At 47.1% G+C, this 18,053-nt stretch overlaps 1 protein-coding gene across 1 annotated transcript in view; it reads left to right on the top strand.

Annotated features, from left to right (window-relative positions):
• Positions 1-18,053, top strand: part of LOC123350391 (zinc finger protein 850-like) — a 586,050-nt gene that overhangs the window by 417,176 nt on the left and 150,821 nt on the right. Inside the window, exon 6 of the mRNA XM_044988962.1 lies at positions 8,971-9,715. Coding sequence (XP_044844897.1) covers positions 8,971-9,715 — 745 coding nt within the window. The remainder of the gene's footprint in view (positions 1-8,970; positions 9,716-18,053) is intronic.

Raw genomic sequence — 18,053 nt, 5'->3', positions numbered from 1 at the left:
AAGCCTCGGGGCTGCCTCGGCCCCAGCGGAGCTGCAGCAGGATCCCCCCGGCCCCGCTGGGATGGGGGGGCGCAGCCTGGGGCCGGCGGGGGGGTCCCTGTGGGAGGAGGGGGGTGTCGGGCAGGGAGGGGAGAAGCTGGGGTTGTGGGCGGGGGGGTCAGTGGGACGCGGGGCGGGGGGTTGAACTGTCTCTGTGCAGCCAGGAAATTCCCCGGGGGGAAGTGCCTGGCGGGGGGGTTAATTGGATCTTGTCCCTGTTTGTGCCACTTGCCTCTTGACCCCGATACAAATTGTCTCTAGTTTTGCCTCTTTTCTTGCTCAGTGTCTCACATGGGGCTATAAAATCTGGGGCGATTCCCCCCGCCCCCCTCAAGTGATCAGCTCTCTCGGCTCCCCCGATTTCCCCGTTCTCTCCATGGGTCTCAAATGTCAGTTTAAAACCTCTCTGATGTGGGGCATTTTCCCACCCGTTTTATCTGCAGCGATTTGTCCTTGTTAAGGTGGGAAATTGTTGCCCAGGGTCATTCACCAGAACATGGCTGCCCTGGAGTGGGGATGGGAGGAGATGCCCGTTCTCTGCCAGGGTGGGGAAAGGAGGATCAGGTGTCCCCCATGAGGCCTGTCCAGACCCAGGTTCCCAATCCCACTTGCTGCCCCAAACTATCAACACAGTTGCCCCCAGCCACCAGTTTCCAGTCACTTGCCCCGCTCCTCGAGTGCTGCCCCCTTCCCTCACCCAGGGACCTTCCAGCTCCCCCTCCCTTGCCCTCTTAAAGTAGCTCCTCAAGGGGCTCCCTGCTGCCCATGTGCAGGGCGGGGGGGGGACGACTATCACTTTCTGTTTATGTATTGGACAGTGATATAAAATCCAGTCAAACAGTTTCCCTTTTCCAACTAGCAATATAAAATTCCCTGGTATCAGGGAAAGTGCTGGGGGCTGGCATAAAAGTGACTGCACAAACAGCCCCCCCCCCTCATTTCTCCTCCCATTAGCAATTGCCAGGAGAAAATCCAGCCATGGGAGAGCAAAGCCCCCAGGAATGGGACTTTCCCAGCCAGAGGGACAGGGAGAGAGGATGGGGAAGGAGAGCCTGAAAGGGGCAGTGGTAGAAATGAGTGTGAGGGAGAGATTTCCAGCTCTCTAATCCACCCAGACACAGGTATCCTAGGATGAGGGGGAGGGATAGCTTAGTGGTTTGAGCATTGGCCTCCTAAACCCAGGGTTCTGGGTTCAATTCTTGAGAGGGCCAATTGGGCCAAAAAATTGGGGATTGGGCCTGTTTTGAGCAGGGGGTTGGACTAGGTGACCTCCTGAGGTCACTTCCAACCCTGATGGTCTATGATCCCTGGGCAGAATCATATTCCAGTGAACAAGAAAAGGATCAGACAGAGGAAAAGCTGGTTCTTGACTCCATATTCCTGCTGCTGTGGGGTCAGTGTCCAAGAGAATCCCCCACAGTGACTCCTTTGGTTCGGCTCCTTTTCTAGCATTGTGTTCAGTCTTTGTTACAGGATGGGGAGAGGGAGAAGGGACATTAAAAAAATCTCTCTGTGGGCTTAGCCTGGCAGGAGTGGCCAGGTCTACACTGTAATAAAGAGATCGAGCATTTTCCCAGCATGGCAGACTCTAGGATGTCCGTCTGCAGGGAAAGGGCTTGTGAGGATCACAATGTGAAATGAACTAAAACCTGTTCTGAAACCCTCACAATTACCCTTCTCACCCTCCCAGGCTGCAGAATGACGTCCATCTTTCACTCCAGCACATCCCATCCTCCCATGGGACAGGGGAGAAAAATGGCTGCAGTGGAGCAAGTTCAGGTAGGGATTATCGGGAGGTTGCTGGTGGGCTCCTGCTGGAGGAGAGGGACACCAAATACACTAGAGATGGGAAGGTTTGCACAGTCTGGTTTGGAGGTTGGAGCGGGACAGGAAATTCACAGGGTGGAGAAAGGGAGGAGGACAGGTTGTGGCAAACCTGCTGGAGTTGTTTAATAAGTGGCCTAGATTCTAGGAACAGACCCATGAGGTTAGCAGGTGGAAATGCTCTAATTTGTTCAACAGAAAATAACCCACCTTCATGGGGCTGAAAAAATGCAGCTTTTCACAATGAGGAGGGTGTTGGGCTTCCTTCCATGGAACTCTCCCTGGACCCTGCTAGGGCTCCATCTCCTGTATCAGTCTGTGGCTAGTAGGTGTGTGATGGATCTGGTGGGAGAGACAAGGCACTCTCTCTTCATCCCCTCACCCTGGTGTTTCCAGGATGCTCTGAACAGCTGGGGGTGGGACTCTGTTGACTGCGGTCCACTCACAGCTTCCATTTGATTGGGAGTGTGGGTTGGGCAGTAGGTACTGAGTGTTGGACGCTTGCTATTTCAGGGGCCAGTGACCTTCGAGGAGGTGGCTGTGTATTTCACCAGAGAAGAGTGGGCTCTGCTGGACCCCGCTCAGAGAGCCCTCTACAGAGCTGTCATGCAGGAGAACTATGAGAATGTGACCTCTCTGGGTAAGGGCTACTGTCCCCTCAGTTCTTGGAAGGGAAAATGAAGAGTTAAGGTTCATGCCACCTCCACAATACCACCTCTACTCTGACCTCTTTCAGCATCACCCGAATATGCCAGTGACACATACACTACCAGAGACCCTCCCCTGCCGCAGAAAACTCTGGGATCAGAGCACAGGAGCAGTATCACACAGTGTCAGATATCTCCTCTTTGCTTAAGTAAAACGGGGGTTAGGTCCAGCATAATGAACAGAAGCTTCCTACCCCTGACCTTCACTCAAACCCTGAGCCTACTGCACCCGGACCAGAATGTGCTTGGGGTGTTGCAAACAGGTTGCTGGTGTCAGAGCTGCCGGTCCAGGTTACTTGTCACACAGACACTCAGTGCATCCTTGAATGCTGGCTGGGGTTATCCAGAAAGGGGAGCGCCAGCAGCAGAACACTGAATCTCACCCAGGATTACAGATGAAACAACTCTTCACTGATCTGGATTTCACTCCAGCATGTGAAAATGGCTTAGGTTGGTAATGAAACTTCTTGAGACATGGAGAGTCTTGCTCCCCCATCACCATGTGAAATAGCCACAATCTCTCTTCTCTGCAGGGTCCTTGGATTTTTGAGTCCCTTGTTCCCGAACTCACAAGACCCCGATTCTTCTTTTTCACATTCTGCTTTTCCAGACTAATTAGAGTCTGTTGCTCCTGAATTATAGCTTCTAATTTCCCAGTGTTCTCCACACCCAGGTATTTCCCTACTCCCTCCCATTGCACTGGACTCACTCAGTTCCCTAGTACATAAAAAACAGCCATACTGGGTCTGTCCAGAGATCCACCTAGCCCTGTATACTGTCTTCAGACAGTGGCCAATGGCAGGTGCTCCAGAGGGAATGAACACAACAGGTAATCATCAAATGCTCCATCATCTGACATGCTTTGCCAGCTTCTAGCAAGCAGAGGCTACAGACATCTTCCCTGCCCACCATGGCTAATGGCCATTGATGAACCTATCCTCCATGAATTTATCATGTTCTTTTTTGTACCCTGTTATAGTCTTGGCCTTCACAACCTCCTCTGGCAAAGAGTCCACAGGTTGACTGTGCATTGTGTGAAGAAACACTTCCTTTTGTTTGTTTTATACCTGTTGCCTATACTTTTTTTTTTTGGTGATTCCTAGTCCTTGTGTTATGAGAAGGAATAAATAACACTTCCTTATTTACTTTCTCCATGCCAGTCATGATTATATAGACCTCTCTCCTCTCCCCCCTTCGTCTCTTTTCCCAGCTGAAAAGTCCCAGTCTTTTTAGTCTCTCCTCATACAGAAGCTCTTCTATACCTCTACTCATTTTTTTGCCTTTTTCTAAACCTTTTTCAATTCCATTATATCTTCTTTGAGATCGGGCGACCACATCTGCATGCAGTATTTGAGGTGTGGGCGTACCATGGATTTATATAGAGGCAATTTGACACTTTCTGTCTTATTATCTATCCCTTTCTTAATGATTCCCAACATTCTGTTCGCTTTTTGACTGCCTCTGCACATTGAGTGGATGTTTTCTAAGAACTATCCACAGTGAGTTCAAGATCCCTCTCTTGAGTGGCACCAGCTAATTTAGACCCCATCATTTTGTATGTATAGTTGGGATTATGTTTTCCAGTGGACTGCACTATGTGTTATCCTGTCATCTAGTATTGCTGAAATCCTGCATTCAGTAATATTCCTGCCCTTCCTGTTCCCTTTCTCCACCGAATCCCACCCTCCCATGCTTCCTGTTCCCAGCTTCACCGGGACACTCTCTTTGTCTCTGGACTTGTCCTTCAGCAAGAAGCAGTGCCAGGGAGACTTGCCCTCTCTCTGGAGACTTCGATTTCTGGGACATGGATTTAGTTTCTCAGTGTTTTAGGAACTGCTTTGCAACTGAGTGTCTGTGACATTAACCACAGTGCAATCTGGACTGTTGAACAGCTGTTTCCCCTCAGTTCCCCAAGCTGGGTGCCTTTTACACTGCTTTACTGTGAGAAAAGCCACTGTGGGGCAGTTAACACACAGTCTCTAGCATGTAACTCACTCCCAGCCACACAGTATTGAGTGCTGCTAATCAGTGACTCACGAATTGCAGTACACCACCGGAGAACCCTGGAAAATTCTCTGTTCCCAGATTTCCCCCAGAAATGTGCATCTTGCCCTGTCCAGTACACTACTGAGCAACGCAAGCTCATATGAAATCTGTCATTTCATCAGTGGAAAATGACATGCACCAGCCTTGTTATCCCAAAAGGAGTTTCCAACACACTTTTATTGTTCTAGCTAACCAGTGTGTTTGGATTAAGCAAGATTGTTAAAAAAAAATATTTATTTTTATTTTTTATTTTTTTTGGTAGTTAACTGCCTTAAAGGCATTAAAGTCAGAATTGTTTGCAAAAGAAATGCAAGATAAAACAAACTAATGTCTAACAGGAGAAGCTAAAATGGATTAAAAGCAAATGTTTCTCTCACCATATGCTGAGAGAGGCTGGCTGTCCTTTCAGCCAAGACTCCCCCTAACCTGCCCCTGCCGCCCAAACTCAGTACATGAGTTTTCATGAGCAGAGGGAAAGGTGGGAGGGAGAGAGCGTGTCAAGCATTTTCCTCACCTCTTTTTATAACTCAGTCCTTTGTACTAGAAACAACTTCGGTTCTCAGCTGAGTCATGGTGACAGGCTGTCTGTTATAGATATGAGCTTCCAGTGAAGGAATGTAAATGTCTTCTTCACACCTTCCCCCTCTAGAGAATGGCTATTTGACCAGCTGTTTGCCTTGCTGTCTCTGAGGAACTGGTGGTCTGTGGGTGTTCTCCAGAATTGTAATTTTTTCAGTAATATAATACAGTAAAATCTCATAACTGTACATAGTGTTGCTACACATATTTTAACAGGAGGATAATATTCAGTAGATTATGTGTTTTGAAATGATACCTCACAAGCTGTACTATGTACAAAATTGGTCATAATTTTCTTGAAGAGTCAACATAGGGGTACAGACTGGCGCACTGTCTGTGTGTGTTCCCAGCAGATATGTGGGTATTTCAGTACGTCATAAGCAGAGTATTCAGCATCTTGAAGGACCTGGGGAGCTGGTCCTGGGAATTTACTGGTTTACAAAGTGTGACACTGTATGGAATTGAGGCACTTTATATTATTAATACCAATGTGATAAAATTGCAATGAATCGTTCTAGATATGCCATGTAAAATGTTATGATTTTCCAAGTATGATAATTTTGTTTCTGTTTGTATCACCTTTTTATTGTGAGTTATAGATATTTAGAGTATATCTGTATTTCCAGACTTGTGCAGTGTTTCTGGGTGACACTCCCAGACATATTGGCATCAGCATTGCCTAGACTGTTTAATGGCCCATTCAGGGTCATCAGCTGTACAATGAGCCCATGGAAAGGATCAAGGGCATGGGTGGGCAAACCTTTTGGACCAAGGGGCACATCAGGGTTACAAAACTGTATGGAGGGCCAGGTAGGGAAGGCTCTCCAAACAGCTTGGCCCCGCCCCCTCTGAATTCCTGTCCCTGACTGCCCCCCTCAGAATCTCTGACCCATCCAACCCCCCCTGCTCCTTATCCCCTGACCTCCGACCTCCCCCTCCTGAGACCACCCACCCTAACTGCTCTCCCAGGACCCCACCGCCTACCCAACCCCTATGCTCCCTGTCCCCTGAATGCCCTGACCCCTATCCACCCACCCAGCCCCTGACAGACCCCCAGGACTCCTGTGCCTATCCAACCCCCACGTTCTCTGTCCCCTGAACCCCTCCCCACCAGAACCTCAGCCCCATCCAACCGCCCCCTGACTGCACCCGGGACTCCCTGCCCTTTATCCAAACTCCTGGCCCTCTTACGATGCTGCTCAGAGCAGCATGTCCGGCAGCCATGTGGCCTGGATGGAGCTAGACACGCTGCCCCTCAGGAGAGCGCAGCGTTCCCCCCCCAGAGCACTACCTGCACAGTGGCATGGCTGCAGGAAATGGGGAACAGCAAGAGGGGGAACTAGCCTCTCTGGCCAGGAACTCAGGGGCCGGGCAGGACCGTCCTGTGGGTGGATGTGGCCCCCGGGCCATAGTTTGCCCTCTCCGTGATCAAGATACACCTATTGAGTCAGCAAGACATGCAGGGGTATGCCTGTGTACTGAGAATTCCAAGGCCTTTCCATGCCCTGTGCTATGATGCTTGTGTTTGGGACACAGGAAGTACAATCCACATGGCAAAAGGAACATAAAGGGCAGCTGCATCATCTCCATTTTGTCTTTAATCCCTCTTCCTACATCTCAAACAACTTCTCTACAAACTGAAGCCTTGAACAAAGAACTGAATGACCCATTCAAACTGTGGATGTGTTCCAGATGGACTTTCACGCCAGCAACTCACCAATACTGCTAAGAACCTAATATATAGATTTTGGAATGTATATGATGGCTTTCCCATTTAACAACTCCCTTTTTCTTTCTATCTTTCTTTTATAATAAACCTTTAGTTGTGATGCTAAAGGTGTAACGATGCTGGTTCTGGTGGGACCCAACTGAGAGTGCCAATTCAGGACAAATTGCTTCAAGCGGGGTGGTTACAGCCCAAGGTTGGGGTTTTTGCACCTCTTAGGCAAACCAAACCAGCCAGCCAGAGAGGACTTCAGTTTTACCACACTGGCTAACCACAAGTCACACAAGCAATTCCCTCAGACGCTCCAGTTTCCCCGTATCACCACCAGTGCCACTTGCTATGGGGACAAATGGTTATGAAAACCAATACCCCAGTAAAAGAAAAAGGTTCTCCCGATTCCAAAGGACCAAGCCCCAGACAAAGGTCAATATACAAATCTTATCTTACCCACAAATCGTGCTGTTGCTGATCCTTTAGAATCTGAAACCTAAAGGTTTATTCATAAAAGGAAAAAGAGCTAGAATTGTTTAAATGGAATCAATTCCATACACTACTGGCAAAGTTCTTGGTTCATCAAGCAGGCTAGGCAGAGCTGATGCCAACTTGTGTGAGATGTCACCCAGAAGCATAGCATAAGTTTTAATACAGACAGTATAGAGACAATATTCGTAACTTCAACTACAAAAACAATACACACATACAGACATCATAATCATAACCAGCAAACCATAACCTTGTCCTAGACACCTCAAATGCCAGCCTTTGTACAATTCTTGCTGCAAATACGTAACTGGTTGCAACAGTGATTTACATGGTTACAGGTTCTGTCAACAACGTCACAAAAGGATTGGCTGGCAGCAAGGTATTTTGGGTAAGGTCCAAACATATAGTGACCCAGTAATGTGGCTGACCCTTTGGGGTCAGAAGAACACTTTGTGTGTGAGCAGAGTTTTTAAATAACCTCTCACTGTATTGTACTGAGGTGCTGATTGGAAGTCAGAACTGGGATGCAATAAAGGGGGCTGCGTGATTTCTTTTTTCAGCTTCTCAATTACCCGTGTGGGTGATCAGAAGCACGGTTTGTGACTGGTCTGTGAGTTTAACTTCAGTATTAACCGCCAGTTTTGAGAGCATCTGCTCTCCCTTTTTCAGCCTGCCCCGACCCTGGCATTTTCAGTGAAGACTGCCCCAGGCACACCAGGTCACACTAAGCACTGAAGTTAAATTAATAGAATTTTTTTTGACAAAGTCTTATGAAATCAACTGAACTCCTTTGTTTTCTTTCATCTGAGCAGCATTTCCAGTTTTAAAACCTGATGTGATCTCCCAGCTAGAACAATGGGAAGAGCCATGGATTCTAGACCTCCAGCATTCAGAGGAAAGAGAGATCCTGAGAGTTCCCTGCACAGGTGAGGAAACATTAAACCAACTCAGAATCTGTAAGTGCCTGAAGGAAACATCTGGGATGCTCTACAAAATCTTGGGAGGTGTCTCAGTTCATTATTGTCCCTTGCAGGGATCGGCTCCTCTGGGTAAATATAGCTCATGGCTTCCTGTAGATCCTAGCAGACACCAGGAAATAGCTTCATCCCTTCCCCCTGTGAATTTGGATGGGATGTTAAGGCTGAATTTATCCCCCTCCTCTCTCCTATTTAGGGGAAGAGTTTGAGGGAGTTCAGTTCCTGATTTTTATTTGACCTGTCTTCAGCACTCTTTTTGGTTTGGTCTTCCCTTTCCATCCCTGTTTGAGGTTTCTGTCTCTGTCACAGCAGGTGATGCAATGGCATGTGAGAAAGAGGAGCAGAATTCCCAGCAGGAAAATTTTGAGCAAGTGGATAAACACAGAGAATTATCGCAAAGACCGAAAAGGAATGTGTCCAGGAGTCATGAGCAGGGAAAATCCTGTGAGATTCAGCACAGACCAGAAAGAGAGCAGGGAAACCAGCCAGGGGAGAAAGTGGGTAAATTTATTTCTTCTCGGGGAACTCTGAAAGACCTTAAGGAAACCACAACCCAGCAGGAAATCCTCATGGGAAAGAGAAAAAATACATGCACTGAGTGTGGAAAAACCTTCACTCACAGTTCACGCCTTTCTGTTCATCAGAAAATCCACACAGGGGAGAGGCCCTATGAATGCCATGAGTGTGGGAAAAGCTTCACTCACAGCTGGCACCTTATTAGTCATCAAAGAATCCACACAGGAGAGAGGCCCTATGAATGCAGTGAGTGTGGGAAAAACTTCAGTCGCAACTGGCACCTTATTAGTCATCAAACAATCCACACAGGAGAGAGGCCCTATGAATGCAGCGAGTGTGGGAAAAAATTCATTTACAGATCAGCCCTTTCTCTTCATCAAAGAATCCACACAGGGGAAAGACCCTATGAATGCAGTGAGTGTGGAAAAACCTTCAATCGCAGCTCGCACCTTATTAGTCATCAAACAATCCACAGAGGAGAGAAGCCCTATGAATGCAGTGAGTGTGGGAAAAACTTCACGGACAGATCAACCTTTTGTAGACATCAGAGAATCCACACAGGGGAAAGACCCTACCAATGCAGTGAGTGTGGGAAAAGCTTCACTAGCAGCTCAGACCTTTCTAAACATCAGAGAATCCACACAGGGGAGAGGCCCTATAAATGCAGTGAGTGTGGGAAAAGCTTCACTAGCAGCTCAGACCTTTCTAAACATCAGAGAATCCACACAGGGGAGAGGCCCTATAAATGCAGTGAGTGTGGAAAATCTTTCACTAAGAGTTCAGCCCTTTCTGAACATCAGAGAATCCACCCGGGAGAGGCCCTATGAATGCAGTGCATGTGGGAAAACCATCTCTTGGCACTCAAGTCATGTTAGCCATCAGATAATCTGCAAGGGAGATAAACACTATAAAAACCTCTGGGGCTATCAATACTTTTTTTTTCTTTAATACTTTTCCTCATCCGGGAGGTCCCGGATGACTGGAAAAAGGCTAATGTAGTGCCCATCTTTAGAAAGGGAAGGAGGAGGATCCGGGGAGCTACAGGCCAGTCAACCTCACCTCAGTCCCTGGAAAAATCATGGAGCAGGTCCTCAAGGTATCAATTCTGAAGCACTTGAAGGAGAGAAAAGTGATCAGGAACAGTCAGCATGGATTTACCAAGGGCAACGCATGCCTGACTAATCTAATTGTCTTCTATGAGGAGATAACTGGGTCTGTGGATGAGGGGAAAGCAGTGGATGTGTTATTCCTTGACTTTAGTAAAGCTTTTGATACAGTCTCCCACAGTATTCTTGCCAGCAAGTTAAAGAAGTATGGGCTGGATGATTGGACTATAAGGTGGATAGAAAGCTAGCTAGATCGTCGGGCTCAACGGGTAGTGATCAATGGCCCTCCAAACTCACCCAGCCTGCTGGAACCTAAGGACCCTCCTCTGAGCTACAGTAGCCATCCTAACCCATGAATTCCTTCAATGTGTCCCCCTCTGGGGTCCAGACCGAATCATCAGATACTCAGTGAAATCCCAGATCCCCTCTTCCTGAGGTATCCCACGTTACTAGTTTTACTGTGGACCATTGCTACTGTATCTCACACAGCACTTGAGTACAGTTATCGAACAAGCAAAAATTTATTTAACGACAGAGATTTAAACAAACAAATGTGAGTGTTGGAAACCAACCGTTACCAACTAAACAAAATCAGAAAATGGAACCTGTACTTTTTAATAGTTACTTTCCTTTCCTATCTAAGTAGATTCTCACCTCACACGTCAGTCAATTTCGCTGATTGCTACTCCCTAGGAGCCAGGGCCCTGCCTTTCATGAACCATCACTGGTCATTAGGAATCTCCTTGGTGAATGGACCCAGAGAGTTTTTCTCCACCCTGTCATAAACTGAATCAGTCTTTTTTCTTTATTGACAGAAAGGACGATCTCCTCATTTTCATATTGTCCTTGTCACTTCCACAGGGTTTCAATGTCTATAGTTTGTCTTTGATGGTTTTCCGTTGGCTTTTCTGGGTTGGCAAATGGAGCAACAGTTGAGGAACCAGGTGATCAGACAGCTGGCTCAGCCCTCCATATTAGTAACTTTCTCATATAGGGGGATGGGTCAAATTTGGAACTGATGCCATGACTCGCTTCCCAGAGGGGATCAATCTGTCTAAGGCTGCGTCTACACTTCAAACACTGGAAATATTCTTCTGACAACCTAACACTGTCTATAGTGGGGCTCAGGTCACATTAACTACTTCTCTCAGTGGAGAAGACTTTTCACACCATTGAGAGGTGTGGCTCTGCCAACACAGATTTCAACATAGACCAGCCTTTAGATGGCTTGTTGACCTGAAAGGCAATGGATTTCAACTTTTTGCTTTATATTGATTGTTGATGAGTGCAGCTTTTCTACATGCTGGACACATCCTATGACAGAGGTCATGCCTTTCCTTTGCAAATTAGAGAAGTGGGGAACTCAGTGACCATTACAGTCTAAGTGGGTAAAAACTGATTATTCAGAATCAGGACAAGAGATTCTCCCATCATATTCTCCTCTGATCCATTCAAACCTGATTCACTCAGCCCTGTCTCAAGAGTCAGTTATGTTGTTTACAAAATTTTTAGTATCCTAGCATCCCCATAATGAGGGGAAAACGCCCACCTTGCCAAAAGTGGCTTTACAATAGATGGAACTGGGGATTTAAACTCCAAATGATCACACTGTGTTTGGGATCCATTTGAATTCCCCTTTCAGGACTTTGACACTTTCATCTCCGGTCATAGTGACTCTGGTATAGGATTAAAGAAGTCAAAACATCATCTGCAAGCACAGACAAAGGAGAATGCTTCATCACAGAACAGATTGAGAAGTGGATGGATAGAATATGATGAAGATACCTTTTGCCTGAGCCAGGCAGTTTTTAACAGTTCTGCAGTGATGGGGAAGGAGGGATTCTCTGAGTCACCCCATCTCCTTCCAGTGTCACAGAAGCTGAAATTATACTTTCTTTCCTGCCCCTGCTCCTCTTCATTTACATATAATTTTAAAAATTCCCAATATAACTGCTCTTCAGCACAACCCAAAGCAATGTGAGAACTGGCAATGATGCCTTCTTTATCATTGGTGACTCTAACAATAACTTTGCAATAGGAGGAATGGTATAAATGTGATGCTCCCTAGTTCCTGATAGGAAGGGCACATTCAGATTACTTGTGGGACAATAGAAAGGACAAATGGGTCCATCTCAAAAGAGAGCAAACTGCAAAAAGCAAAAATGGGGCACTCGTGGACAAGCTGAGGGATAATGGTGCTGCAAACAGTTCAAAGAGCTTTAAAAGTTACTATGTGGGAATCGTAGAATATCAGGGTTGGAAGGGACCTCAGGAGGTCATCTAGTCCAACCCCCTGCTCAAAGCAGGACCAATTCCCAACTAAATCATCCCAGCCAGGGCTTTGTCAAGCCTGACCTTAAAAATCTTTAAGGAAGGAGATTCCACCACCTCCCTAGGTAACTCATTCCAGTGCTTCACCACCCTCCTAGTGAAAATGTTTTTCCTAATATGCAACCTAAACCTCCCCCACTGCAACTTGAGACCATTACTCCTTTTTCTGTCATCAGGTACCACTGAAAACAGTCTAGATCCATCCTCTTTGGAACCCCCTTTCAGGTAGTTGAAAGCAGCTATCAAATCCCCCCTCATTCTTTTCTTCTGCAGACTAAACAATTCCAGCTTCCTCAGCCTCTCCTCATAAGTCATGTGCTCCAGCCAGCCCCCTAATCATTTTTGTTGCCCTCCACTGCCAAATGCAAATGTCCCTCTTCCTTGTGGCAGGTGGTAACAAGGAGACTCTCAGCCCTCAGCACCCTGAGAAGGGTCACAATGTGTCTTTGTTGATCCACCTGTCAGATCCACACAGGGAAAGTTCCCTATAGCATAAAACTCTGCCCTATGAAATCATGGAACATGTGCTCTTCGCTCTGTGAAAGCATGTAAAGAATCCAAGCGCTGGAGGACAGGGTTTGGGTCCAGAGTGACCTAGAAACATTGGAGGATTGGGCCAAAAGAAATCTGAGGAGTTTTAACAAGGAGAAATGCAGTCCTGCACTTAGGATGGAAGAATCCTATACACTGCTACACACTGGGGACTGACTGAGTGAGGGGGGATTTGATAGCAGCCTTCACCTACCTGAAAGGGGGTTCCAAAAAGAATGGAGCTAGGCTGTTCTCAGTAGTGGCAGGTGACAAAACAAGGAGCAAGGAGCAGCACATGACATTTGGCAGTTGAGCTATTCCTTAAGATCCAAAGTGACAGTGAGAAGTCTGACGATGATAGTGAGTCATGTCATGTGTATGACATGAAATTGTTTGTGGCATTCATGGACATGCTTAGCACCATGGAACACCGCTTTTGGGCTCGGGAAACGAGCACTGAGTGGTTGGATCACATCATCATGGAAGTCTGGGATGACGAGCAGTTGCTGCAGAACTTTCAGATGAGAAAAGCTCCTTTCATGGGACTGTGTGAGGAGCTCGTCCCCACCCTGCGGCACAAGGACACAAGATTGAGAGCTGCCCTGCCAGTGGAGAAGCATGTGGCTATTGCAATCTGGAAGCTGGCAACTCCAGACAGCTACTGATCAGTTGCGAACCAGTTTGGAGTGGGAAAGTCGACCGTTGGAATCGTGTTGATGCAAGTTTTCAGGGCCATTAATCGCGTCCTGCTAAGAAGAACCGTGACTCTAACATAACATAACAAACATAAGAACGGCCGTACCGGGTCAGACCAAAGGTCCATCTAGCCCAGTATCTGTCTACCGACAGTGGCCAATGCCAGGTGCCCCTGAGGGAGTGAACCTAACAGGCAATGATCAAGTGATCTTCCTCCTGCCATCCATCTCCATCCTCTGACGAACAGAGGTTAGGGACACCATTCTTACCCATCCTGGCTAATAGCCATTTATAGACTTAGCCACCATGAAATTATCCAGTTCCCTTTTAAAAATGGTTATAGTCCTAGCCTTCACAACCTCCTCAGGTAAGGAGTTCCACAAGTTGACTGTGCGCTGCGTGAAGAAGAACTTCCTTTTATTTGTTTTAAACCTGCTGCCTATTAATTTCATTTGGTGACCCCTAGTTCTTGTATTATGGGAATAAGTAAATAGCTTTTCCTTATCCACTTTCTGCACACCACTCATGAGTTTATATACCTCTATCATATCCCCCCTTAGTCTTCTCTTTTCCAAGCTGAAGAGTCCTAGCCTCTTTAATCTTTCCTCGTATGGCACCCTCTCGAAACCCTTAATCATTTTAGTTGCCCTTTTCTGAACCTTTTCGAGTGCTAGAATATCTTTTTTGAGGTGAGGAGACCACATCTGTACACAGTATTCGAGATGTGGGCGTACCATGGATTTATACAAGGGCAATAATATATTCTCAGTCTTATTTTCTATCCCCTTTTTAATGATTCTTAACATCCTGTTTGCTTTTTTGACCACCTCTGCACACTGTGTGGACATCTTCAGAGAACTATCCACAATGACTCCAAGATCTTTTTCCTGACTCGTTGTAGCTAAATTAGCCCCCATCATACTGTATGTATAGTTGGGGTTATTTTTTCCAATGTGCATTACTTTACATTTATCCACATTAAATTTCATTTGCCATTTTGTTGCCCAATCACTTAGTTTTGTGAGATCTTTTTGAAGTTCTTCACAATCTGCTTTGGTCTTAACTATCTTGAGCAGTTTAGTATCATCTGACTCTGGGTAATGTGCAGGACATTGTGGATGGCTTTGCACAAATGGGTTTCCCTAACAGTGGAGGGGCGATAGATGGGACGCATATTCCTATTCTGGCACCACTCCACCTAGCTTCCGAGTACATTAATCGGAAGGGGTATTTCTCTATGGTTCTCCAGGTGCTTGTGGATCACCATGGGCGTTTCACTGACATTAATGCAGGCTGGCCCAGAAAGGTGCATGATTCACGCATCTTTCGGAACACTGGCCTGTTCGGGAAACTGCCGGCCGGGACTTTTTTCCCAGACTGGAAGATCACAGTAGGGGACGTAGAAATGCCCATTGTGATCCTTGGGGATCCCGCTTACCCGTTAATGCCGTGGCTCATGAAACCGTACACAGGGAGCCTGGACAGCAGCAAGGTTCAACTACAGGCTGAGCCGGTGCCAAATGACTGTGGAGTGTGCTTTTGGCCGTTTAAAGGGGCACTGGTGATCTCTGTATGGGAAGCTGGACTTGGGGGAAAGCAGCATCCCCGTGGTTATATCCGCGTGCTGTACCCTCCCTTGTGAAGGGAAGGGTGAAAGATTCAGTCAGGCATGGACCTCCGAGATTCAACGCCTGGAGGCTGAATTTGCACAGCCAAAGAGCAGGGCTACTAGAGAGGCCCAGCACAGGGCTACAAGGATATGCCTTGAGGGATGTTGCAATAAATAAAGCCAAGTCCGTCAGTCTGTTCCAGTGGAGCGCCCCAAGCGGGGGTTTTCCACGTCCTTTTATTATAATGGTTACATAAATCATTCTATTATGCGCATGTGCAACCTCAATCCTACTACTTCGCCTCCTCCCCTGATTGGTGCTCCATGCATTGTGTGTTCCAGTGGTAAACACCTGGTCAGCGCTTAATCTGTGTCTCCTGATCGAGTGTGGGGGGGTGGGAACCACTTCGGCCGCTCTAAATTCGGGGGCGGTTTTCCAACCCCCTTAGTGCTTAAGAAGTGTAAAGTTCCTACATCCCCTCCTTTTCTGTTTTGTCGACCCGTGCCTGGTCCGCATGTTTCATGATTTTATATGCATACATGACGGCTTGGAGTGTAGGCAGGGGTTTGCGCCGACAGGGTATAAAACACATCCTAATTATATTAGGAATACACTGAGCAAAGCAAAAAAAACCAATCAAGCAGGCGATAACAATCAAAGCATATTGCAAAACAGTTCGGACCCATCCCATGGATGGCAGCCACGCCCAAAGGTCATCCCACCATGATGGGTTCCTGTCCTGCTGAATGTGTTGTGCCAATTCTTGGAAGTTATCTATGTGTGCTTGAATCCATTTAGAATTGTCCGTTAGATTAAAACAACACATGCCATATACCTCCTCACAACCCACATGGCTGAGCAATAGCAAGTAATCAATTGCCGCTCTATTATCTAATATGGCATTGCAAAGCTCCTCCTATTCTTAATTCAGCAAGGCCAAGGCGGCAAACATGATTAATATTTTTCGCTAAGGCACATGCCAATCGACTAAGCTGTTGGTGATTGGCTACTCCCAAAGCTGGGAGACCCACCAAGGAGACAGCCAGAGAGATGTACTCAGCCCGACTGAAAAGGTTGACATTGGCATTACATTCTGATCTCATGGGGGTTGAGTTTCGCCGGCGTCGGGTGCGGGCCTCATTAATTCGGGAGCCAGTCAACATTGACCTTGTGGGGAGTATCAATGTGAGCCTGCTTAGGCAACATTGAGCTTCTGAAATATTGGCCGGAATATAATTAAAGGTCCTCTGACCACACGTAAAAAACCAACCCTCTGGTAACAAGATGTGCCCGTAATTGCTGGACACATTTTGAAAGCGCGTACAATTCCATTTTGGGGTACCCACCCGCAAACATCCTTTTGGGGGCTTGTGACGTGTGCAATTAACCATCCGTGCACAGGTCAAATTGGCGTGATTGGCTACCCGTGGGGTAAAGAGGGACAAGGCACTTGCAGGTTTCACATAAGTGGCCTGGCCCCATAGGCTCATAGAAGAATATTGAATCTCGGTGACATTTATAAAATTAGACATCCCCGTTGCATGTGCAGCACTGCCCGGCGCCTTACATACTGGGACCAGGCAGGTGCCCAACAGGCCATGCATCTCAGGGGCCTGCTGTAAACAAAAGGAGGATTGATTGGCAAGGATCGCAAGTCGAGCCCATATATTATAACGCATGCAGCTATGCAATTCGGGTTCGGCCCTAGCCGGTAACACACAAAAACAACACAACAATATGATAAAAGAATTAGCAATCAAACAAGCAAAGATAGCAGCAGTAAAATTCTTGGGGGTAGGCTTGGCCTTGTTATTCTCCAGCGTTTGCTGAGCCTGCTGCGCCAGTCGTTTCACCTGCCCCCAGGTAACCTTTGGTGCCGTCTTTGTGGCTCGGCACACTGGAAAGGTCTCGATTAGGCTCAGATTGAAGTTGGGTATCGGGTTCTCGAGGCTTTGATGCCACGTCATCGTGCCACGGTCGCACATTTTTGGCAGGGACCCACAACGGACCTGTGGGAGTAAGCACAGCGGCATGCCCTCGTCCCCAGGTTATCAATGGAACGGGGCCATACCAATTAGGGTCTGGGTTCTGCCTATATTTGACAGATGGGCGTGGAAGCGGGGTTTCCATCTTAAAATGTCGTTCAGTGGCTGTAAAATTTTGAAAGATATTTAAAGTATTTAGGGTAAACAATACTATCGCTAATTGATTTTGCTTGGCGCCCAGGGTTGGCCCATCATCCCCTACTGTTTTGTTTTGCCTTTTCAGGTACTCTTTAAGTGTACGATTGGTTCGTTCCACAATGGCTTGACCAGTGGAATTGTTCCTCACATAAGTGACACAATGCAAAAAGCTTCTCCTGGGGCAGTGGCCACTGTTCCATCCACACAGGGGTACTGGTCAGCCACTCAAGGGGAAGGGCAGTAAACTCAGTCATGAATGGTATCCGAAAAGAACAGAATGAGTTAACTGAAAAAAGCCAAAGAGAAAACACTGGCCACAGTCAAGGACACCGCGCATAGCTAAAACTTGGCGGACAGCCAAGGGGGGCTTGACTGGGCCCAAAAGCTATGAGAGCTGCAAAACTCGGCCAGGCACTAACGGAATGTGTTAGCTAAGAAGGGAAGGGCAGTGAACTCAGTCATGAATGGTAAGATGTGATCCAAATTTGCTTAACAAATCTCTTCCCCATAGGGATACAGCAATATCCATGATATAGGGTTCAAGGAGAATCTCCTTTCCCCCTTCTCGCGGAGTTATAGCAATCCATCGGGTGCTTTGTTGAGCAGCTTGCAATCCGCCCACCCCCCAAATAGCTGGCACTTCGGATTTGTCCCAGGTGGACGGCCACTGCCGAGCGGAGATGACTGTAACGTCAGCTC

Source organism: Mauremys mutica, chromosome 15 (assembly GCF_020497125.1).
Source record: "Mauremys mutica isolate MM-2020 ecotype Southern chromosome 15, ASM2049712v1, whole genome shotgun sequence".
NCBI classification, from domain to species: domain Eukaryota; kingdom Metazoa; phylum Chordata; order Testudines; family Geoemydidae; genus Mauremys; species Mauremys mutica.
This window is presented reverse-complemented; position numbering and strand designations above follow the sequence as displayed.